Raw genomic sequence first — 23,552 nt, 5'->3', positions numbered from 1 at the left:
TCAGCCTTCCAAAGTGCTGGGATTACGGGAATGAGCCACCGCCCCAGCCCGGTTTGGGGCCTTTACTCTTCCGATCATGGTGCTTGATACTGTTGGGTGGATGGCTGGTTTCAGCAGACGTTTGTGGCACAGGCCCCCCGCTCCTGGCACAGAGCGGGGGCTCCACGACACTTGATGAAGCAACGGTGGCCCAACCCCTGCCAGGATGAGGGTGGAGGGAGGAACTGTTTCCTTCCTCAGGAGGCAGCCACAGTCCAGCCCCAAAGCTGCCGCCTCAGGCAATCGGCTTCCTCCCTGGGCCTCAGTTTCCTCATTGGTGCAATGGGGCCAGCTGCAGTTATTTCTGCCCAGGGGGGTTAGGGAGAAGTGAATACACAACCACTAGGTCTACCTGGGACGTGGTCCACCTGGGCTTGGTCTGCCTGGACGTGGTCCGCCTGGGACGTGGTCTGCCTGGGACGTGGTCCGCCTGGGCTTGGTCTGCCTGGGCTTGGTCCGCCTGGGCTTGGTCTGCCTGGGACGTGGTCCGCCTGGGCTTGGTCTGCCTGGGACGTGGTCCGCCTGGGCTTGGTCTGCCTGGGACGTGGTCCGCCTGGGCTTGGTCTGCCTGGGACGTGGTCCGCCTGGGCTTGGTCTGCCTGGGACGTGGTCCGCCTGGGCTTGGTCTGCCTGGGACGTGGTCCGCCTGGGCTTGGTCTGCCTGGGACGTGGTCCGCCTGGGCTTGGTCTGCCTGGGACGTGGTCCGCCTGGGCTTGGTCTGCCTGGGACGTGGTCCGCCTGGGCTTGGTCTGCCTGGGACGTGGTCCGCCTGGGCTTGGTCTGCCTGGGACGTGGTCCGCCTGGGCTTGGTCTGCCTGGGACGTGGTCCGCCTGGGACGTGGTCTGCCTGGGACGTGGTCCGCCTGGGCTTGGTCTGCCTGGGACGTGGTCTGCCTGGGACGTGGTCTACCTGGGCTTGGTCTGCCTGGGACGTGAGAATGAGCTGTCAACACACCTCTCTGCCCCGGAGGGAGTGGCCCGTGTCATTCCTTTAGGAGTCCTCTCGGCTCATGTTTGCCGAGGCCCCCAGGGTTCACGGGGACGGGATCCTGAATTGAAAAAGGGGCTAGGAGAGCTCACGGAACCAAGCCCACACCTGTCGAGGTCCCTGGTGAGAGGAAATGGGAGAAACGGTGCCGTCTGTGGAACCAGGGTGGCCGGCGGGGCCTGGGGCAGGGTGCGAGTGTGTGCATTTGTGTGCAGCAGTGTCGGTGCCCACTGGCCGATTTGATCAATGTGCTACTGCCTTCAGGGAAGAGCAGCCTGCTTTTTGGTGTGTTTGGGATAAGGGGGTGGCCGGGCACTCTGGCTCACACCTGTGATCCCCGCACTTTGGGAGGCCAAGGTGGGAGGATCCCGTGAGCCCAGGAGTTGGAGATCACTCTGGGCAACATAGCCAGATCCTATCTCTACAAAATAAAAATTTAAAACGATTAGCCTCACGCCTGTGATCCCAGCACTTTGGGAGGCTGAGGTGGGCGGATCACCTGAGGTCAGGAGTTGGAGACCAGCCTACTTAACATGGAGAAACTCCGTCTCTACTAGAAGGACAAAAATCAGCCGGGCGTGGTGGCGCATGCCTATAATCCCAGCTACTTGGGAGGCTGAGCCAGGATAATCGCTTGATCCTAGGAGGCAGAAGTTGCAGTGAGCCCAGATCATGCCACTGCACTCCAGCCTGGGCGGCAGAGGGAGACCCATCTCAAACAAAACAAAACAAAACAAAACAAAAAAGATGGGGTCTCCATCTGTGGCCCAGGCTGGAGTGCAGTGGTCCGATCTCGGCTCACTGCAACCTCTGCCTCCTGCTCAAGTGATCCTTCTGTCTCAGCCTCCTGAGTAGGTGGGATTACAGGCACCCGCCACCACACCCGGCTAATTTTTGTATTTTTAGTAGAGACACGGTTTCACCATGTAGCCCAGGCTGGTCTTCAACTCCTGGACTCAAGTGATCCTCCCGCCTCAGCCTCTCAAGGTGCTGGGATTACAGGCATGAGCCACTGTCCCCGGCCTAATTCTATTTTTGTAGAGACAGGGTCTCACTATGTTGCTCAGGCTGGTTTTGAACTCCTGGTCTCAGGCGTGAGCCACCTCGCCCTGCTTAGTTTTATACAAAATCCCTACGTTCCTTCTCATTCCCACTGTGTTTCCAGCACCTGCTTGAGCCCAGCACACAGTAGACACTCACCAACTCTTGGTGCATTTGGGAATCTACTGAACACCTACTGGTGCGCTAGGTATTGGCCTCACATATGGGGAGACGCCATTAATAACCCACAGATGTGAGGATGGCTGTGGGGGATGGAAAGGGGGCTCTGAGAAGTGGGGTGCAGTGGTGGATGGGGCAGCCTCCTAAAAACCAGGGGAAAGGGCCGGGCGCGGTGGCTCACGCCTGTCATCCCAGCACTTTGGGAGGCCGAGGTGGGCGGATCACCTGAGGTCAGGAGTTCGAGACCAGCCTGGCCAACATGGCGAAACCCCAGCTCTACTAAAAATACAAAAATTAGCCGGGCATGGTGGTGCATGCCTGTGATCCCAGCTACTCGGGAGGCTGAGGCAGGAGAATCGCTTGACCCCTGGAGGCGGAGGTTGCAGTGAGCTGAGATCGCACCATCGCACTCCAGCCTGGGCGACAGAGTGAGACTCCATCTCAAAAAAAAAAAAAAAAAAAAAAAAAGCAGGGGAAGGAGAGGGGACTTGGGGAAGGGCACAGCCTTGCAAGGCCCAGAGGTGGGAACCTGCTTAGCCCACCCAAGGGGGCCAGTGAGGCTGGGGTGGGGTCAGCGAGGGGCAGGTGACTCGGGGCAGGCAGCAGAGCACAGAGAGGGCTGAGGAGGTGCCAGCGGTCCTCATGTCTGCTCCGAGCCAACGGAATACCCTCAGGTTCTGCCGCCTTCTCAGAGGTTAGGCCACTTGCCTAGGGACACACAGCCAGTTCGTGGTTTGGTGTCGTTTGAACCAGGCCTGCTGCTCCTCCTGCACTTGCGGAGCCCAAAGGCTGGTGCAGGGGCTGAGTCTGGCAAGCCTCGCCCCTCCCCAGCCTGGGGTTTTCCTGGATTCCCAGGGACGGGGCCCGTGCGCTCTCTGGTGGTCAGAGCAGGCATGACTGGATTCGCGCTGCTGCAAAGACGACAGGAAGGAGGCTGAAGCCCCTGTCCCCAACCTCTGGACATTCAAAACCCTAAATGCAGGCCGGGTGCAGTGGCTCACGCCTGTAATCCCAGCACTATGGCAGGCCGAGGCGGGCGGATCACCTGAGGTCAGGAGTTTGAGACCAGCCTGGCCAACATAGTGAAACCCCGTCTACTAAAAATACAAAAATTAGGCGGGCGTGGTGGTGCCCAGCCTGTAATCCCAGCAACTTGGGAGCCTGAGGCAGGAGAATCACTTGAACCCGGGAGGCGGAGGTTACAGTGAACCGAGATTGCGCCATTGCACTGCAGCCTGGGCAACAGAGCCAGACTCCATCTCTAAAAAACAAACAAACAAAAAATCTAAATGCACAGGCTCCAACTCTTAATTCCTCAACAGTCTGGCTCCAATGCCTCATTTTGCAGGAAGTCCAACTCCAACCAAATCCTATTCATCCCTCAGCCCTGGTTCCAATGTCCTTACCCCTCGGAAGCCCTCTCTCTCTTTCCCCAGGCAGAGCCAAAGTCACCCTTGAGTCCCACGATCCAGTCCAATCTCATGGGGCTGGGGGTATCTGCGTGCATTCAGCATAGGGTCTGGTATGCAGTAGGTGCTCAATGAGTGTTGAGTGAAGAAAGAAATACATGCATGAGGCCGGGTGCGGTGGCTCATGCCTGTAATCCCAGCACTTTGGGAGGCCGAGGCGGGCGGATCACGAGGTCAGGAGTTCAAGACCAGCCTGGCCAAATATAGTGAAACCCCGTTTCTACTAAAAATACAAAAATTAGCCGGTGTGGTGGCGGGTGCCTCTAGTCCTAGCTACTCGAGAGGCTGAGGCGGGAGAATCGCTTGAACCCTCGGCAGGCGGAGGTTGCAGTGAGCCGAGATCGGGCCATTGCACCCCAGCCTGGGTGACAGAGTGAGACTCCGTCTCAAAAAAAAAAAGAAAAAAGAAATGCATGCATGATTGGGCCAGAACTAACCTCAGAAATGATCCTGGCCTGCGCTGGGTGATGATACCGTTTCTACTGATTAAATTTGGAAGCAGGGGTTAGGTTTCCTGCCCTCTCCGCACCCGAGAGGCGCCTGGGCCGTCAGCCCGCGGAGCATCTTGGAAACAAGGCCACAACCCACAGACCTCAGCCTCTGTCTGACCCCACGGGTCCCGGTGAGGCCCAGACAGCACCCTGAGCCCCGGGTCTGCCTGTATTCCGCAGCGCTGAGGGAATGCCTGCTGTGTGTCAGGCGCTGCTGCGGGTCCAAAAATCCCTTTGCTGCGCAGCTGACCTGACAGTGCATCGGGAGGAAATCAGTGCCACGGAGCAGGAGGGCAGCAGAGAAGACCTTGTAAGCTGACATTTGAGCAAAGACCTGGAAGAAAGCCACGCGGGCGTCGGGAGAGCGCTGCACCGGGCAGGGGGCGGGGGAGAGGGCGCCTGGCGAGCCCCAGGAACTGTGGGGACAGTGGGCTGAAGTACCGTGAGGGGAGACGGCGATGAGGTAGGGAAGCACTGAGGGACACGAGGGCCTCGGCCCCGCCCCGCGCACGCCCGGCTTCTCGTCTCTTCCGCCGCCTGCTTTGGCCCCGCCCCCGCTGGAAGCCCCGCCCCCGCTCGGAGCCCCGCCCAACGGCCGGGCCTAGTTTGTCTCTCAGCGGCCACCGTCGCCCGGGCCGCTGCCCGCCGAGTGCGCAGCTTTCGCCGCTCCCGCGCCCCCGCTCCGCCCCGCGTGCCGTGCGTGCCGTGCGTGAGCGCGTCGGCCGGCGAGGGAGCAGCAAACGGCCGGCGGCGGGTGCCGCGCGGGGGGCGGGCGGCGCGGAGTAGGTGGCGGCGGCCATGGCCGAGGCGTCGCCGCATCCCGGACGGTACTTCTGCCACTGCTGCTCCGTGGAGATCGTCCCGCGCCTGCCGGTGAGGCCCGGGCCGGGGCGGCGGGCGGCAGGGTCTGTGCCGCAGGCCTGAGGCAAGGCCGGGGCCGGGGTGGGGGTCGCTTGCTCCCGCCTCTTGCGCGAGCTGACCACGACGGGAAAACTGAGGCTCGGGGCAGCGCCGGCCCAGGCTGAATCCGCGGGGAGCCCGGGCGGTGCGCGCGCGAACCCCGTCCTGTACATGCGGGAGACTGAGGCCCGGGCGGGAGGCAGGGCCTGGCCGGAGCGGCGCAGCGGGATCGCGGCCGGGTGACCCCACATCCGCGGCGTTCCCGACCCGAGAGGCCGCGAGGATCCCAGGTGGGATCCCTAAGCCCGGTGAGCCTGGTTTTGCAAACGGAGAAACTGAGGCCCGGCGAGCAGAGAGAGGGTATTGCCCGGTGGCGCGGCGCGGGGCAGGGGCTGGGCCTGGCGGGGCTCGGACCCCGAGAATAACGCCAGGGGACCCCCGCCGAGCGCGTGGTTGGGGGCGCCGTCGCCTCGCTGCAGGCTCGCCTCGTGGAGCCCTGGCCGCCGCCTTGGAGGCAGGCCCAGGCCCGGAACGCTCCAGGCACTGTCCCGGAGTCCGACCGCGGCCCGCCGGCGGGGCTTTGTGAGCGGAGCCTGCGTTCCTCCCCTCCCGGGGCTTGGCTGCGCAGCCCACCCTTCCTCCAGGTGTTTACAGCCGCCCCTCACCGAAGAGGACCCTGGGCCTGGGCGTGCCGAGTGCTACTTCCTGCTCGTTTAGGGCAGTGTTTCCCACGCGGACCTGATGTCACCTTGGGGGAGGTGGGAGCAGCGCTCGTTGAAGGTGCTATTTCCAGGCCCCTTTTCCAGGGTTTCGGAGTCAGTAGGTGTGGAATGCGCTCAGCAGTCTGCATTTCTAATATTATTTTTAGGAATGGGGTCTCCCTGTGTTGCCCAGGCTGGTCTTGAACTCCTGGGCTCAAGCGATTCTTCTGGCTCAGCCTCCTAAAGCGCTGGGATTACAGGTGTGAGCCACCGTGCCCGGCGGTGGTCTGCATTTTTAACCCGTGTTGCCCTTCGCCAGGCTGACGTGCAAAGTGGTGATTTAGTCGAGCCACCCGTGCTTTATAGATGGGGAAACTGAGGCGCGTGGTGGCTCAGCGGGAAAGTGGCAGAGCCGGCTTTGTCGGGAGCCGCTTGGCCAGCTTAAGGGGAGCAGCCGCAGGAGGTGGAGGGGTCTGGACTCCCCACCCTGTGCCCAGGGGAAGAGGCTGCAGGCATTGAGGATTTACTGTGCTGTGTGCGTAGCCACCCGGCTGTTGCTACGCTTTGATCCGTAAGAGAAGTCCAAGCCCCCCAGAAGCAGTGCAGTTCCCCGGGAGTAGAGACCCAGGAAGGGGCTGGAGGGAGTCAGGAGAAGCCGCCTGTCTCTGGGTCACAGAGGAGGAGCGAGTGTTAGAGTTGGGGCATGGCGGGAGAGCGGGGCCAGGCCCAGGAGTGGAGAGAGAGAGGTGTGGTTTCCTCTCTACTGAAGCCACAGGGCTTCCCCTCCCCAGCAGGAGGAACAAATAAAGTGAAATCTCGGGTGTGGGGCGAAGGTTGGGGAGCTGAGACTGAGCCTTGCCTTGCTCCTCTGTCTCCCAGGGGTCTCGCTCTTGCCTCTTCCAGCTTTCTGTCCCCACTGGCCGTGGCAGGAGAGGCTGGTTGCCTGACAGCCCGCCCGCCTGGGTGAGTTGCAGGGCAGCCCCTTGCAGCCCCTTGAGCCCTGGGACAGGCCTGGGAAGCCCCTGGGAAGCCTGGAGTGGTGGCTGTGGGGGGCCGACACTGCCTTGACTCGGCTGCACATTTAGCTGCTCCTAGAGCCCGCACAGGACTGGATCCTGGTGTGGTGGAGCCACTTCCTCGCCCCGTGGCCTTGGACACGGAGGACCCTGACCTCCTCCGACTGTCACTGGGCCTGGGGAGGGCCTTCCTGTAGTGACAGGAACTCTGTGGTGACAGGCCGCTGTGGTCTTTGCCCTCACAGAATTTACAGGCTGGCCAGGGAGCCAGCATGGAACAGTGATTGACAAATATTTAATCATGGACGTTGGTAGATTCCTTAAGAGCAAATAACTGCAGAGAGGGCTGCGGGGACCTGCCCGTGTCCACCTCGCGGGTGATCCCAAGGGCATCTGCTTGTGCCTTTGGAGCAGGACGTAACAAGGCGCCCGTAGACAGCATGGCAGTGTCAGAACTTCTCTGTACGTGGCAGGACCCTGTCTTTACAGAAGACTAAAACAATTAGTGGGGTGTGTTGTTGCACTCCTGGAGTCCCAGCTACTGGCGGGGGCTGAGGTGGTGGGAGGAGCGCTTGAGCCTGGGAGGTGGAGGCTGCGGTGAGCCATGATGGTGCCAGTGCACTCCAGCCTGGGTGACAAGCAAGACGCTGTCTCAAAAACGAATTTTTGATGCTGGGAAATGGGCACACCTGGCGTTTGTTCTGGGAAGGGACGGCTGCTCCGTATCTGGTAATGGGGAAAGTCCCTAGCCACAACCAGTGCCCTCGAAACGGGGCGTCTCTGCCGCTGGGGAGCTTGCCCGGCGGCTGAGTCAGGGGCGGCACTGCTGCTGCTGAGACACCTGGGCTGGCTGTCGGGAAGCTCCTGCCTGCCTCTGACGCAGGGGGGACTGGCTGCCCTGGGCTGTGTGCCTGCCCACGAGGGCTTCTCCCAGGCAGCTGGGCCGTTCCGGGCCTCCGTTGCCGTCCTGGGCTCTGGGATCAGGCTGAGGCCCCGCGCAGCTGGGCCATTCTCTGCTGGGCAGCCTTGGCCTCAGTCTCCTCACCTGCCAAGTGGGTTTGGTGATGCGATTCGCTCCCCGTGGCATCCGGTGGGCACGTGTGTGCAGAGTGGCCGGCACCTGGCCGCTCTCCTGGTGACTCGTGAGGGTGTCCTGAGCGGGGAGCCACACTTGCGGTCGGGGGCTCAGGCGACGACGGCACAGGGGCGGCAGTTGCCCCCATGAAAGGCGGTGATGAGGCCGAGCGCGGTGGCTCACGCCTGTGGTCCCAGCGCTTTGGGAGGCCGAGGTGGACGGATCACCTGAGGTCAGGAGTTCGAGACCAGCCTGGCCAACATGGTAAAACCCCATCCCTACTAAAAATACAAAAGATTGGCCTGGCGTGGTGGCAGGCACCTGTAGTCCCAGTGACTCAGGAGGCTGAGGCGGGAGAATTGCTTGAACCTGGAAGGCGGAGGTTGCAGTGAGCCGAGATTGTGCCACTGCACTCCAGCCTGGGTGACAGAGCAAGACTCCAAAAAAAAAAAAAAAAAAAAGGCGATGACGAGGGTGTCTGGGTGTCTGAGCAGCAAAGGGAGCGTCAGCCAGAGTGGGGCGTGTGGCAGCAGGAACCAGACAGGCCAGCTGGAGCTCAGGCCACAGGCGGCTGCGCAGACCCAGACTCGAGCCTGCTGAGGAGGCACTGACTGGAGCTGTGACTGTAGGGTGTGGGCGAGAGCGCCCGGTGGGCAGGGAGCTGCTGAGGGCACTGAGCCCCCGGGAACCAGGCGGGCGCAGGGAGGTGGCCCTGGGTGCCGTCCTTGTCCCTGACCTCCCCGTCTCTGGGTGGTTCCTAGGGTGGTTCCAGCTCTGCCTGCCGACCCCCCACCCCCAAACGCCTGCAACCTCCGCAGTGTCCCCAAGTGGTGGTGAGAGGACGGTGGGGGTGCTGGGCCCTGCCGCCCACGGTGGCGGGGAAGAGCCGGCGTGGGCGGGGAGCCACCAGGAAGTGAGGGCTGCTGCGGCCAGTGTCACCGATGGGGCCTGGCGGGAAGTCTCCCCAGCTGCCCCCTGGCCCACCCTGTCTTCTCCTGGTCCCTGCAGTGGCGTGGCCCGAGTCTTCAGAAGACGGCCTGGGTCTGTCTCTGGCCGCTGCTTGCTCTGTGTGTCTGCGGTTGTGCCAGATACCGTGACAGTGACAGCCTGCCCCTGCCTCTCAAGCGTCTGGCCAGCACCCTGGAGTGGCTCTGCACAGCTGGGTTCTCCGGAACGGGCTCCCCGCAGCACCCTGTGAGCGTGGAGCCTGGCGCTGTGATCGGGCACCAGCAATACCACGGGAACCTGTGGATGTCGGCAGCCCTCTCTGGCCGGCTGGCGCTGGGGTCTGCCTCGGGCAGATGCCGGTGCTGAATTTCCTCCCACTTAGAACTCTGCCACCATGAGGACCTTCCTCTGAGCCTCGGGCGAGCTGTAGCACCCCTGGCACTGGCATGGATGGGCACCTGTGGGGTTCCAGTCCCTAGTGGTGGTGCCTGAAGCCACCTGGGAAGGAGAAGGCAGAGTTCGGGGCCTGGGCCGAGGCATGCCCTGGGGTGTGAGGCGGGGCCCCAGCCTGGGCTGAGGCAGTGGCTTCGCTCACGCCTCGTCCATCCAGCTTGTCTTGGGAGTGCGTGGTGCGTGGGGCCCAGGGACAGACGGTGTGAATGTGGGATGTGGTGGCAGCTGCTGAGGGCGGGAAGAAAGGGGTGCAGGCGCCGCACGTGCCCGTGCCTCTGGGGCTGCGGGGCCCACACACTGTGGATCAGCCGGGAAGCTTTGGGCACCCTTTAGGAAAACAGTAGCCAGCACGGGGGCTCCTACCGAGGCCGAGCACTGCACCATGACCCTCCCTGGGGTCTCCTGATGTGCACAGCTCCCCGAGGGCCCTGCCACCCACAGGGGCCGAGTCACTGTCACCAGGGGCCTGCCTGCCCCTGGTCACTGTCAGTCATCTGGGGCCTGCAGGACGCCAGCCCACTCCTCTCCACGCGCCTGGCCCTGGGCCCTCAGGACATGCGCCCCGTGCAGGCCCCGTGGATGAAGGGGCCTCTGCTGCCCTGCCAGGTCCCACCCGGGGATGAGGCCATCGCGCTGCAAGGGTGCATGGGTGGAGCCCGGCACTGGCAGGGTCCCCCCTACCCTGGCTGCCTGGCCAGCTGTTGCTATGGTGATGATGCCGGGTGATCGTACCTCCTGCACCTGTCCTCTGAGGGAGAGGTGAATGGATTCACCGTCCTCTGCTAGGGCCAGAGGCTCCAATGGGGCCTCTGTGGGGGCCCCCAGTGCGTGCCGCCCCCGGAGAAGGTGGGGCAGCTCCTCCACCAGGCCCCCTTGCCCAGGCGTTTCTACCTGCAGCTGCCCCGATTTAATACGAGACCAAGCGGTCTCTCGGCTGTGCCCTTGGAGGAGGAGGGCGGCTGGAGACCCCCAGGTCCAGCCCCTCCCACCGTCGGCCAGCAGAGGCTCAACCTCCACCCTGGATATCCGGGATCCACCTGTCACTTGCCTTCGTGACCAGAGCCTCGGTTCCGGCCTTCGGTGGCCCTGGAGGGGCTGGCCGGGGGCCTGAGAGACAGCCCAGAGCCCTGACAATACCCAGGAGTTGGGTCGCAGCCCTTGGCCTCCTCGATGGCACCCGGATTTCAGATGAGTGAGTGTCCAGGCTGTCCTCTGTGACAGGGCAGAGGCTTGGAGCAGAGAGGTGACCTTTGAACCCCCTGGGGTGGGCGTTCCAGCAGAAGGGCCGACGTGCACAGGCCCCGACGCTGGAGTGGGTGCTGCAGAGAGAGGGTTCTGGACAGTGCTGTGGCACCAGGCCCCACGGTCTCTGCGGGCAGGACAGCGGGGGCCAAGAGGAGGCCAGGGCTGGGGCAGATGAGTGTGTATGTGGCCAGGTCGGGCTGTCGTGAGCCGGCAGTGCGGGTGGCGGGAGCATGCGTTGTGCCCTGGACTGAGACGGGAACCCGGGAGCCCGATAGAAAGCCAGTGATGCACAGAGGGGCTGAGCTCGGCACATGGGGACCAGAGCGGCCGAGCGCTGTGCCAGGCCACGTGGGCGTGTGCAGGGCCTCGTGCTTGTCCAGGAGAGATTCGGGGCTGGGGCTGGCAAGCCAGGGTCCTCAGAGGGAGACAGCTTCTCCCTCAGGCCCTTCTGGGGCTGCCTGACCTTGTGGATGCACCCAGCAGGAGAGATGGTGGTTGGGGCAGCTGCACAGCTGACTTACGTCCTGCCCTCAGTGGGGGCCAGTGCAGCCGTTCCAGGTCCACTGGGTGGTGCTAGCCTGGGGAGTCACCATGCAGGGAGAGCCTGAGCCCTGAGCTACCCCTCCATTCCCAGAGACCCACCCAGGCGATGGAGCGGCCCTGGGCTCCCGGTCAGCTGGCGGGCGGACGGCGGCAACCCCTGAGCCCAGAGGAGCCCCGATAGACCCGACACTGGCAGAAACCAGGGGTTCAGATTTGACTGTGAAGTCTCAGCTTGTTTACGTGGGGCATCCCAGTCCCGACACCCCAAACGCACCCCAAGAACCGACGCCTGGGGAGAGTTGTCACGGCCACTGTGGCAGAGCCACACTGCTCCCACACTAAGCTCAGGGCCACGGTGGTGGTCGTTGGCTGCTTCCCCTTCCCCTTTCCCTTTTTCTTTTTCTTTTTCTGACACGGTCTCACTCTGTGGCCCAGGCTGGAGTGCAGTGGTACGATCTCGGCTCACTGCAACCTCTGCCTGCCGGGTTTAAGTGATTCTCGTGCCTCAGCTCCTGAGTAGCTGGGATTACAGGCACCCACCACCGTGCCCAGCTAATTTTTGTATTTTTAGTAGAGACGGTATTTCCCTATGTTGGCTGGTCTCGAACTCCTAACCTCAAGTGATCTGCCCACTTTGGCCTCCCAAAGTGCTAGGATTACAGGTGTGAGCCACTGTGCCCAGCCTTTTTTTTCCTTGTTTCTTTGTTTTTTTTGTTTTTGTTTTTGAGATGCTGCCTCACTCTGTTGCTGCAATCTTGGCTCACTGCAGCCTCCACCTCCCAAGTTCAAGCGATCCTGGCACCTCAGCCTCCCTAGCAGCTGGGACCACAGGCGCCTGGCCCATTTATTTTAATAGCTTTATCTCAGTATTTTCACGCACCATACAATTCACCTGGTGAAACGTTTGTAGTATATTCATAAAGTTGTGCAACCACCACCACAGTCTAATTCCACAGCATTCTCACAGCTGCAAAAAGAAACCCACCTCAGCCCTGCCAGCCGTCACTCCCCGTCCCCTCCCCCAGGCCCTGGTGCTCACACATCCCCTCTCTGTCTCTGTGGCTCGGCCTGTCCTGGACATTTCATAGACGTGGGATCACACGCTGCGTGGTCTTCTGTGTCTGGCATCTCTCACTGGACGTGATGTCCTCAAGATGCGTTCTCCCCGCCGTGGCCTGGTCTGGGCCTCGCCCCTTTCCATGGTTGAGTCGTGCTCTGAGGTGCGGGTGGACACTGGAGCTGTTTGCATCTGCCGACGACGATGATGAACTGTGCTGCCGTGAACTCTCACCTGCCAGTTCTGGCCATGTGAACATTTGGTGGGCAGGTGTCTTCGTTTCTCTGGGGTTTGCGCCTGGAGTGAAAGTTTTAGCTCGTGGGTCATGGGGTAGTTCCATCTGGGGGACTTCTGGGCTCCCAGCAGGCCTGAAGGGGTCTTGCATCTCGTCCTGGCTGGCCCCGGGAAGTGGCATCTCGCTGGGGCTGGCCGGCTGCGTTTCCCCAGCGCGTTTTTGGAGGCATGTCCTGTACAGGTCCTTCCCCCCCCCCCCCCCGCTTTTCTTTTTTTTTGAGATGGAGTGTCACTCTGTCGCCCGGGCTAGAGTGCAGTGGCGCGATCTCGGCTCACTGCAAGCTCTGCCTCCCAGGTTCAAGCCATTCTCCTGCCTCAGCCTCCCGACTTTGCCCGTTTTTAGTTGCGTTGTCTGTTTCTCTTTTTCTTTTTTTTTTTTTGGCAGGGTCTGGTTCTGTCACCCAGGCTAGCGCAGTGGTGGGACCACAGCTCACTGCGGTCTCGATCTCCTGGACTCAAGCCATTCTGCCTCCTGCCTCCGGCTCCTGCCTGTCTCCTCCTCCTCCCTAGTAGCTGGAGCTACATACCCACCCCAGCATACCCAGCTAATTTGTTTTTTGTAGAAATGGGGTTTGGCCATGTTGGCTAGGCTGGTCTCAAGCTCCTGACCTCAAATGATCTGCCCACCTTGGCTTCCCAAAGTACTGGGATCACAGGTGTGAGCTGCTGCACCTGGCCTGGGCTTTTTTTTTTTCTTTCTTTCTTTTGAGTTGTAAGCACTTTTTTTTTTTCCTGATATGGAGTCTCACTCTGTCGCCCAGGCTGGAGTTACAATGGCATGATCTCGGCTCGTTGCAGCCTCCGCCTCCTAGGTTCAAGCGATTCTCCTGTCTCAGCCTCCTGGGTAGCTGGGATTACAGGTATATGCCACCACGCCTGGCTAATATTTGTATTTTTAGTAGAGACGGGGTTTCTCCATGTTGTCCAGGCTGGTCTCGAACTCCTGGCCTCAGGTGATTCGCCTGCCTCGGCCTCCCAAAGTGCCAGGATTACAGGTATGAGACACCGCGCCCGGCCAGCATTTTTTTTTTTTTTTTTTTTGAGACGGAGTCTTGCTCTGTCGCCCAGGCTGGAGTGCAATGGCACAATCTCAGCTCACTGCAACCTCTGCCTCCCGGGCTCAAGCAATTCTCCTGCCTCAGCCTCCCAAGTAGCTGGGATTACAGGCGCCCGCCACCACACCCGGCTAATTTTTGTATTTTTAGTAGAAACAGAGTTTCACCATGTTGGCCAGGCTGGTCTCCAACTCCTGATCTCAGATGATCCGCCCGCCTCGGCCTCCCGAAGTGCCAGGATTACAGTCCTGAGCCACCGCACCCCCGGTGATGGCGGAGCGTGCCGAGAATTCGTGGGGCGTGGGCTGAAACGCATGTGGTGCCTCCCGGCCTCACCAGGAGCCGGGCCGCACTTTTTCTATATTGTAGATGGTGCCTCTTCACTCTCCCCTCACGGTGGGTTCGTGTGCATCTGGCATCGTTTGCTCACCCTGGCCTTAGTCCCTCCCCACCCAGCCTGTGCTTCAGTGGCAGGAGCAGGTGAGGCAGGCACGGCGTGGTGTGGGCGGGGGCCCAGCTGTCGGCCCTCCCCTTGGGCACTGCCCGCCAGACCCCCATTTCTCCCCAGAGTCAGTGGGTGAGGCCGGGATCTTGCTTGCTGGAGAGGTCCCAGCCCCTGCCCCTGCGAAGACTGAACAGCCCCCGTGCAACCTGCATCCCCAGAGCCTGGGGTCCACCTTGGCTCCCCTCACAGCAGTCCCCCATGCACGGTGGGAACCTCGTCTCCTGTTTTTGTCTGTGTTACCTGGGGGTGGTTTTGGGACCCCTGTGTGAGCCCCTGGCATGATGACACGTGCCGTGTGAGGCCATTTTCACGTTGCTGCGATGGAGCACTTGAGACTGGGTCGTTCATAGAGAGCAGTTGATTTAGCTTCCAGTTTCCAGTTCTGCAGGCTGTGCGGGAAGTGTGTGTCGGCATCTGCCCAGCCCCTGGTGAGGCCGGGAGGCACCATGCACGTTTCGGTCCAGGCCCCACGAATGCTCGGCATGCTCCGCCATCACCAGGGGCCCAGCCATCCATGAGGAGTCCGCCCTGTGAGCCAGTGTCTCCAGCAGGCCCTTCAGCCCTGGGGATCCCGTTGCAGTGTGAGATCCACAGGGGATGGCATCCGTCCTGCCCGGCACAGCTGTGGCTTGAGGCTGGTGCTGGGGAACTGTGAACGTGGTTTTGGGACTCACACACAGCTTTCCCTGGGCAGGGTCCTCACGTCTCCTGTGGGACATCACCATGTTGGCCTTGTGTTGTCCTTGGCTCTAGGGGGACCTGGGGATGGGGTCTTGCAGGGGTGTGGCCAGCGTGGACGTGGCCTCCCCCGAGCCAGGGGAACGGGCTGTGTGCGGGGCTGCCAGAGCATTCTGGAAATGCCACTGTGGGGTATTGGGGCACCCCTCCGAGTGGTGCCACCTGTGTGAGGAGGTGCCCAGGCACTGGTGACGCCCGTCATGGTGGGGCAGGTCGGAGGGGCTCAGCCAAGGCGCTGATGACGCTGGTGACGCCCGTCACGGTGGGGCAGGTCGGAGGGGCTCAGCCAAGGCACTGATGACGCTGGTGACGCCCAACACGGTGGGGCCAGGTCGGAGGGGTTCAGATCGCCGGGAGCCACCAAAGGGTCAGCGGGTGGCTGGCAGAGGCCAGGTCCCCTCGGCCGCCCTCCAGTACCCACGGGTTGGGAGCCACCCTGGCCTGTGTGTGCCTGGCCAGCCAGAGACCGCTGGGTCCGGAGCCCCTCTGTCCTCACCCTTGGGGGGTTTGCAGGTGATGCCGGCGTCGCCGTGACCCGGCCTCCTGTTCTCTCCTGCAGGATTATATCTGTCCAAGATGCGAGTCTGGTTTTATCGAGGAGCTTCCGGAAGAGACCAGGTAATGCAGCCCCCTGTTGAAGAGGCTGGAAGAGCCAGCCGGGCCTCAGCTGTTGTAGGGGTGTGGGCTGTGCTGGCGTCCGCCCCCCCGAGTGTGGGGCCGTCAGGCCCTGGTGTCTGTGGTTCTGGGAGCGCTTTCCTCTGTGCAGACAGCAGCGAGCCGTTCTCTTCTGTGATGGCCGGGCCGGGGCCAGAGGGGAGTGCCGGCAACCTGTGCAGCCGCTCACCTCCCTCAGCCTCGGCGGCCAATCTGGTGACCCAGGCCCTCCGGGGAAGGGGCCACGGGGGCCCTACCCACATTCTCACGCTTAGAGGTTGTTGGGGTCTGCACCGGTTTATAGAGAAACCCGTGGTTTACTGGCGAGGGAAGAAGCAGCGGGTTACGGCACCAAATGCTGGGGCGGTGGCGGGTGGGAAGGAGTGCCAAGGACAATTCCTGCTCTCCCAACACAGGCTTTTGAGGGGAGGGAGCGCCTGGCGCATGGGGGCATGGGGTAGCCGGCGCTGCTGACCCGCGCTCTCTCCCCAGGAGCACAGAAAATGGTTCTGCCCCCTCCACAGCTCCCACAGACCAGAGCCGGCCACCGTTGGAGGTGAGTCGCCCGCCCCTCATGCTTCCTGATCATGTCGGCCTTGCTCGGGGCCCCGAGCACCAGCCTGTCCCCACCTCGCCTCCCTGGGCTCTCCCTGCCCGCACGGCGGAGGAAATTTTTCCCTCCAGGGGCCCAGGCCAGGGATCGGGGCGGCCCACGCTGCTTGGTTGGTTTCTTGGATGAAAGCGAAACTTCCACCGAGGCATCTCACACCAGCGGGGCAGGCTCTGCCCAATTCCTGCCTCCCTGTCTGCGTCTCCCTCCCACCCGGCACCCAGCAGGGCCCGTCTTGCTTTCTCCTTTGTCTTTGTGCCCTAGCGCCCCCAGCAGACTGCACGGGCCTGAGCCCCCGAGGTCACGCCCCCCTCCTCTCCCCAGCACGTGGACCAGCACCTGTTCACGCTGCCGCAGGGCTACGGACAGTTTGCTTTCGGCATCTTCGATGACAGCTTCGAGATCCCCACGTTCCCTCCTGGGGCGCAGGCTGACGACGGCAGGGACCCTGAGAGCCGGCGGGAGAGAGACCATCCGTCCCGGCACCGGTACGGCGCCCGACAGCCCCGCGCCCGCCTCACCACGCGGCGGGCCACCGGCCGGCACGAAGGCGTCCCCACGCTGGAAGGGTGAGGGGGCCCCGGGGGTGGCCGCGAGGGCCCCACGCCGTGAGGTCGGAAGTTCTGGCGCTTAGAATCCAGCACGGGTTCCACGGAAACGTGGCATCATCCATAGGCTCTCTGGAGAGGCCGCCCGGCCAGGCGCTCCAGCCCCCTGTGACTCCCCACACGGCCCTTCGGAGACAGAAGTATGCCGGTTCAGGGTGTGTGGGTTGACCACAGAGTGGGGCACCGTGCGCCTGCCAGGCCCACGTGCTTTGGAGACTGCTGTCCACATGCGTGTCGTCAAACGCTGTCCAGGCCTTGGGCCCAGAACAGAGCCTGGGGGAGCCGTCGCAGGGCCCCACTCCTGGTGGAACAGAGCCTGGGGGAGCCGTTGCAGGGCCCCATTCCTGGTGGAACAGAGCCTGGGGGAGCCGTCGCTGGTCCCCGCTCCTGGTGGAACAGAGCCTGGGGGAGCCGTCGCTGGTCCCCGCTCCTGGTGGAACAGAGCCTGGGGGAGCCGTCGCAGGGCCCCACTCCTGGCGGTTGATGCTTTTATGGTTGTGTGTCTCACCTGCTGGAAATGTCATCTTTAAAAGTGGCTAATTTTGCCAGGCACGGTGGCTCAGTGCTGTATTTGCAGTTCTCTGGGAGGTCAAGGAGGGAGGATCTCTTGAGGACAGGAGTTTAAGACCAGCCTGAGCAACGTAGGGAGGCCCCATCTCTAATTTTTAAAAAGTAGCTGAGGCTGGGTGAGGTGGCTCACACCTGTAATCCTAGCACTTTGGGAGGCCGAGGCCGGCAGATCACTGAGGTCAGGAGTTTGAGACCAGCCTGACCAATATGATGAAACTCCGTCTCTACTAAGAATACAAAAATTAGCCAGGCATGGCGGTGGGCACCTGTAATCCCAGCTACTCAGGAGGCTGAGGCAGGAGAATCACTTGAACCCGGGAGGCGGAGGTTGCAGTGAGCCGAGGTCGTGCCATTGCGCTCCAGCCTGGGCAGCAAGAGTGAAACTCTGTCTCAAAAAAAAAAAAAAAAAAAAAAAAGTAGCCGGGAGTGGTGACCTCTTCTGTGGTCCCAGCTACTTGGGAGGCTGAGGCGGGAGGATCGCTTAAGCCCAGCCGGTTGGGGCTGCAGTGAACCAAGATCAAGCTGCTTCTCTCCTGCCTGGGCATTAGAGTGAGACCCTGGCTGATAGTAAAATAAATAAATAGAAGCTAATCTAGAAGCTGATGCTGGCCCTGCCCTTGGTGCTCACCACGGACCTGGCAGGCCTGGCGCCTCTCCTGTGCGTGGGGCGGCCTCACCCCATGACTGGCGCGCTCTTTTCCAGGATCATCCAGCAGCTCGTCAACGGCATCATCACGCCCGCCACCATCCCCAGCCTGGGCCCCTGGTGAGTGGGTGGGGGTGCCTGTCCCATCCCCAGCCTGGGCCCCTGGTGAGTGGGTGGGGGTGCCTGTCCCATCCCCAGCCTGGGCCCCTGGTGAGTGGGTGGGGGTGCCTGTCCCATCCCCAGCCAGGGTCCCTGGTGAGTGGGTGGGGGTGCCTGTCCCCATCCCCAGCCAGGGTCCCTGGTGAGTAGGAGGGGGTGCCTGTCCCCATCCCCAGCCTGGGCCCCTGGTGAGTGGGGTGGGTAGACGCACCTGCCCCAGCTGCCCGTCAGCCACTTGAACCCCACCTTCCACCTCCAGGGGAGTCCTGCACTCAAACCCTATGGACTACGCCTGGGGGGCCAACGGCCTGGACGCCATCATCACACAGGTACAGCGTGGCCATGGCCCAGAGTGCCTGCTGGGGGAGGGCTGGGCTGCCCACCCCTGGGAGCTGCCCCACTGCCTGGACCCACGAAGCCCCACAGAGGTCAAAGGGGATGCGGGCACAGCCTCCGCGCTCTGGCGGGCACGGGGGCAGCTCCGGCCTTCCTCCTGCCGTTTCTGAGTCTTGGCGACTTCGGGGGTTCTCCAGTGCTCACGCGGGACGTTGTCGCAAAACCGCGGGGGGGACTCGCCCACAGCCACACGGTCAGGAGGCCACGCGGTCCCTCTTCCCGAGAGGTCGTGCCCTGACCTGCTTCCGAGCGCCACCCGTCTCAGCCTTGCTGAGGAGCCCTTGGAGCATTTTGTCACTGGCAGGACCCTCACAGTAGCCCACCAGCCGGAGCGCGGCCCCCCCATTCCGCCGTCAGGGGACCCAGGAGCCGGGGGGGCTGCGTGGGCTCCACAGTGACCTCCGACCCGGGGCGGGCTCCAAGGGGCCCAGGGCCCAGGACAAACGCGGCCTCGGTGCTTTTGCAGGTCCTGCAGCCTCACGTTTCAGAGCCCCGGGCCGGGCCCCCGAGGAGCTCCCGGCACTCTCGCCTCTTGTCTTTCAGCTCCTCAATCAGTTTGAAAACACAGGCCCCCCACCGGCAGATAAAGAGAAAATCCAGGCCCTTCCCACCGTCCCCGTCACTGAGGAGCACGTAGGTATGAGAGCTCAGCCTCCCGAGTAGCGGGAATTACAGGCACCCGCCGCCACGCCTGGCTCATACTTGTATTTTCAGTAGAGACAGGGTTTCACCATGTTGGTCAGGCAGGTCTCGAACTCCTGACCTCAGGTGATCCTCCTGCCTCGGCCTCCCAAAGTGCTGGGATGACAGGCGTGAGCCACCGCACCCGGCCTCGAGCATTTCCCTGAAGGTGGGCTGGGAGGAGAGGGTTCTGTCCAGGTCCCCTCTGGCAGCCCGGGGGACACACACACGGCTTTTCTCCCCTCGCTGGGCTCAGGGGCGGCCTCCGGCTGAGGCTGTGGAGTAGCCTGCCCTTGAAGGCTCGGCAGGCCCCCCACGCCCGCTGTGACCGCAGCCGCACACTCCCGCAGGCTCCGGGCTCGAGTGCCCTGTGTGCAAGGACGACTACGCGCTGGGTGAGCGTGTGCGGCAGCTGCCCTGCAACCACCTGTTCCACGACGGCTGCATCGTGCCCTGGCTGGAGCAGGTGAGCGCCCCGCCCCCCCGCCCCCTCCCCCCACCGCGGCCCTCCCGCCTCTAACCTGCCCCTTCTCCCGTCCCTGCCTCTGTCCCCGCAAAGCACGACAGCTGCCCCGTCTGCCGAAAAAGCCTCACGGGACAGAACACGGCCACGAACCCCCCTGGCCTCACCGGGGTGAGCTTCTCCTCCTCGTCCTCATCATCCTCCTCCAGCTCACCCAGCAACGAGAACGCCACGAGCAACTCGTGAGCCCATGTCGGCCGCCGGGAAAGCACGGGGCCTTTCCCACCCACCCTCAGCCAGCGCCACGCTCGGCTGGTCAGCGCTGCAGGTCCCGCCTGTTCCAGGGCAGGACCCGGGCCCGGCCCGCCGGCCCCCTGGCTCGGGAAGGCGTGGGCCACATGGTCCCCTCTGGGGCGTCCCCAGCCTCCCCGTCCTCTGTCTAACCTCGCCCTCTAAACGTTCAGCGGTGGAAAGATTTTTATAATTTTAAATTATTACTGCTTTGAAATAAACGGACGTTTGAGCTCACGTGGCGGCCATGCATGGTTTGTGGCGGAAGACGGGGCCCAGTGGCTCCCCCAGCGCTGAAACACGGGGCTCAGCGGCTCCCCCAGTGCTGCAGGTGCCGCCAGGACGGGCCACGTGGGCCCCCAGCCTCCCCCTCGGCCGCCTCCACGACCCAGAGTAGGGGGGCTCGGGACCATGAGGATGACCAGCAAAATTCAAGAACAAAACTGCTCCAACAGACTTTTTTAAAAGAAAAAATATGTGTATCTTGAAAGCTATTTAAAATACACTACTTACAAAGAGAAGCCGGTGCTGTGGCTTTCCTTCTGCGCCCATGCATCAGGAAAAGGCCAAGCTGGGAGGCTGGTCGGGCTCTGCAGAGTCCGGTCCTGTCTCCAGGGGTCTGCACCTCCTGCAGGGCTTGGTGCCCAGGGCCCGCTAGCAAGACTGCTCTCCCGAAGTTAAGCCCAGGAGGGCTGCTGGCGAGGTAGCAGGGTGGCAGCATCACTGGGTCGTGAAATTTAAAACCAGAAACACCAGCGTTAAAGCGCCAGGGCCCAGCGCCTCTGCCCCACCCTTCGGTCGCACTTCAGCCACGCGGGTTCCTGGCCCCTTCTGAAAAGCCGGACCCCACTGCTCAAGGTTGCTGGATGCCTGGCCCGGGGTGCAGCCAGCTCGGGCACAGCTGGCAAGGCGTGGGGACCTGCGGGCTCAGGGGGCCGGGGCAGTGGGTTCATCTCAGTTGCTGATGATCCCACCATCCTGGGATCCAAGAATCAGACGATGGAGACGGCTAATGGAGAGGAGCCTCCAGCAGGACCACCCGTGTCCCTCCACGGTAGACGGCTCCTGCGCGTGGGAGGCGCGTGCCCCACGCCCCCACCTGTTCTCCAAAGACTCCCGCCCTCCGCTCTGCACCACGCTCTTCACCGTGTCCCGCGACGTGTCTGCGTCAGCCCCCTTGGCCAGGTAACTCGGATCCCACCTGTCCGGACCGTGCCCAGGGCACCTTCTGGGCTGCTGCCGCAACGCTGTGGCAGGCCCTCCTGGTGGCCGCCCTCTCTGGTCGCGCGTGGCGGGCCCTCCTGGTGGCCGCCCTCTGTGGTCGCGCGTGGCAGGCCCTCCTGGTGGCCGCCCTCTGGGGTTGCGGAGCCGAGAGAAGCGTTGGGACTTCCGTGACGGTGGCCGCCAGGGCAGAGTGCCAGCCCTGAGGGCGTCCACATCTCAACCCCAGGACCCGCGGACTCGGCTCCTCATGAGGTAACGTACCCGCTGCCCTAAGACGAGGTTGCATGGAGGACACCGAGGTAGGGAGGTTACCTTGGATCGTCCTTGATCTCCGGACTGAGAGAACAAGTGTGTTTTAGGCCCCGAGTCTGCGCGACAGGCTGGGCCGCCTGCTCCAGGTCACAGTCCCCCGGCCGAGCCGTTTTCCTGTTGGAAAGACAGAGCTTCGAGCCGTTTTCATGTTGGAAGATGGAGTTTTGAGTCAGGAGGCGTTGAGGGAGACAAGGCTTGGGTTCTGTGCGTCCGTGGTGGTTCTTGGGAGTTGGAGTTGGAGCTGGAGAGGAGGGCTGGGCAAGTGAGGCTTGCGGCGGCGGGACCTGGAGACTCAGAACTGGAGGGCCTTTGTCAGAGATGCTGCCGGGGTGCGCGCCTGCCTGTGAGGCTGGGACTTCCCTCGCGTGGGGTGGCCAGAGGAGCAGGACCGATCGGTTCGCCCCACCCAGGCATGAGCCTCAGGGGCGCTGGGCCCAGAGGACACCAGCACCCTGGTGGGGGCTGTGAGGCCGCATTGCTCGAGGTCAGGCAGCAGTAAGAAGTGGCCGCCCCTGGTGTCTTCCCCGCCCCAGGAGCCTGCTGCACGACAGGAGGTGGCCCTGGTAAGGCCCACACCCCTGCATCCCCAGGCCCCTCGCGCCTGCAGCCGCCCTCTCCCCATCCGCCCTGCCGCTCAGGAGTGCTTCATAAGCGGAAGCACAGTTTGCAACAGTTTGGGCTTGTCTTATTTTCACTGCTGGCGATTTCCTGGGGAGCCGCTGGTTCTGTGCCCCCAGGCCGCTCCTCTCTGTTGGGGGGCCCCTGCCTCACTGCGTGAGGACACCGGGGGGTCCCCAGGTTTGGGCTTGCGAATAAGCTGCTGAGGGCTCTGTGTGAACCGGGACTTCACTGCCCTGGGATGTGCGGAGCTGTACGCCCATTCCATGCTCTGTTTTAGAAACAAAGAAACAACTGCTGACCTGTTGCTTTTTTTTTTTTTTGAGACGGAGTCTCGCTGTGTCGCCCAGGCTGGAGTGCAGTGGCGCGATCTCAGCTCACTGCAACCTCTGCCACCCGGATTCAAGCGATTCCCCGCCTCAGCCTCTCAAGTAGCTGGAATTACAGGCGCCCACCACCATGCCCGGCTAATTTTTTGTATTTTTAGTAGACACGGGGTTTCACCATGTTGACCAAGATGGCCTTGATCTCCTGACCTCGTGATCCACCCGCCTCGGCCTCCCAAAGTGCTGGGATGACAGGCGTGAGCCCCCGCGCCCGGCCTGCTGACCCCCGTTTCTTTGAGGCACGTGTTACGTTCCTGCGTGGGGTGCCAGCAACAGTTTTATTTCAGCCGTGGTGACCTGTGCAGCTCCCAGTGACAACTCAAGTGGCGACGCCCTCCGACTGGCCAACGTGGGCCGATCTCCCCTCACACTGCCAACCTGGGGACATCCTGGGCGCAGCCCCGTCCTCCACCCACTCCATGCCAGCCAAAGATGTCCCCAGAGGCCGCCTGGTGTCCCCTGGGGTGGGGCTCGCTTCTGTCTGCAGGGTGAGCAGAAGCTCTCGGGCCGGGCACAACCCTCCCTTCCCAGGAGGGTTTACCTCCCAGCAGGTGCCTCGGCCCAGTCTTCCTGGATTTATGTGGAAGGCGGCGGCTGGGGATGGAGCCCTGGCCGTCCCCGGGGACTTCGCCAGGGCGATGCTGCTGTCGCCCCACGCACAGAAGGGGAGACGGGCCCAGGGTGTCACTGCCTGGCTCCAGGCTGCGGGGCTCTTGGCTCTGACCTTTTCTCTGAGAGGCTGGAGTTTGACTCCCAGGGCTGTAGGCAGAAGTCCCAGCGGAGTCAGGATGTCAGGAGGGCGCTGGGCACAGGCAGGGGCGCCCCCACACCGACGGCCAGCCCCCTCTGCGTCCCGCAGGACAGCGGCATGAAGCCCCCAGGCCTGCCCTGCACCCAGCACGGCTCCTGCCCTCAGCCTCTGCCCTTCCGGGGGATCCGAGGAGCACCGAGGCGTCGGCCTCCGCCCTTCCCAGGGGATCCGAGGAGCACCGAGGCGTCGGCCTCCGCCCTTCCCGGGGGATCTGAGGAGCACCGAGGTGTCGGCCTCCCCCCTTCCCGGGGGATCCGAGGAGCACTGAGGTGTCGGCCTCCCCCCTTCCCGGGGAATCCGAGGAACACCGAGGCGGCGGCCTCTGCCCTTCCTGGGGGGATCTGAGGCTTATTTTGTCATGAGAACAGTTTCAGACACCGTGTG

General features: G+C 62.8%; 1 protein-coding gene across 4 annotated transcripts; it reads left to right on the top strand.

The window, feature by feature from the left end:
* Positions 1–4,807: 4,807 nt before the first annotated feature.
* On the top strand, positions 4,808–20,054 carry RNF126 (ring finger protein 126). Of its 4 annotated transcripts, none has more exons than XM_063800436.1 (10): positions 5,822–5,889; positions 6,690–6,773; positions 15,299–15,357; positions 15,886–15,949; positions 16,328–16,572; positions 17,885–17,947; positions 18,246–18,315; positions 18,926–19,019; positions 19,414–19,529; positions 19,623–20,054. In XM_063800436.1, the coding sequence occupies exons 1-10, from the start codon at positions 5,851–5,853 to the stop codon at positions 19,770–19,772; spliced, it is 984 nt and encodes a 327-aa protein (XP_063656506.1). In that variant the 5' UTR covers positions 5,822–5,850; the 3' UTR covers positions 19,773–20,054. The 4 variants fall into 4 exon arrangements, with proteins under 4 accessions (XP_016789977.1, XP_016789978.1, XP_063656506.1 ...); XM_063800438.1 differs by having other exon boundaries at positions 5,826–5,889; positions 16,328–16,491; XM_016934488.4 differs by lacking the exons at positions 5,822–5,889; positions 6,690–6,773 and adding an exon at positions 4,808–5,082.
* The last annotated feature ends 3,498 nt before the right edge of the window (positions 20,055–23,552 follow it).

This window comes from Pan troglodytes, chromosome 20 (genome assembly GCF_028858775.2).
Source record: "Pan troglodytes isolate AG18354 chromosome 20, NHGRI_mPanTro3-v2.0_pri, whole genome shotgun sequence".
NCBI classification, from domain to species: domain Eukaryota; kingdom Metazoa; phylum Chordata; class Mammalia; order Primates; family Hominidae; genus Pan; species Pan troglodytes.
Note: the sequence above shows the minus strand (reverse complement) of the source record. Positions and strands in the feature narration are given on the sequence as shown.

Bases quoted from the DNA above. Each gene is read 5' to 3' on its own strand.
- RNF126 (XM_063800436.1), top strand. From the start codon at position 5,851: ATGTCACCTTGGGGGAGGTGGGAGCAGCGCTCGTTGAAG. The intron at 15,358-15,885 runs GTAATGCAGCCC...CTCTCTCCCCAG, and splicing joins GAGCTTCCGGAAGAGACCAG to GAGCACAGAAAATGGTTCTG. The intron at 18,316-18,925 runs GTACAGCGTGGC...CTTGTCTTTCAG, and splicing joins TGGACGCCATCATCACACAG to CTCCTCAATCAGTTTGAAAA.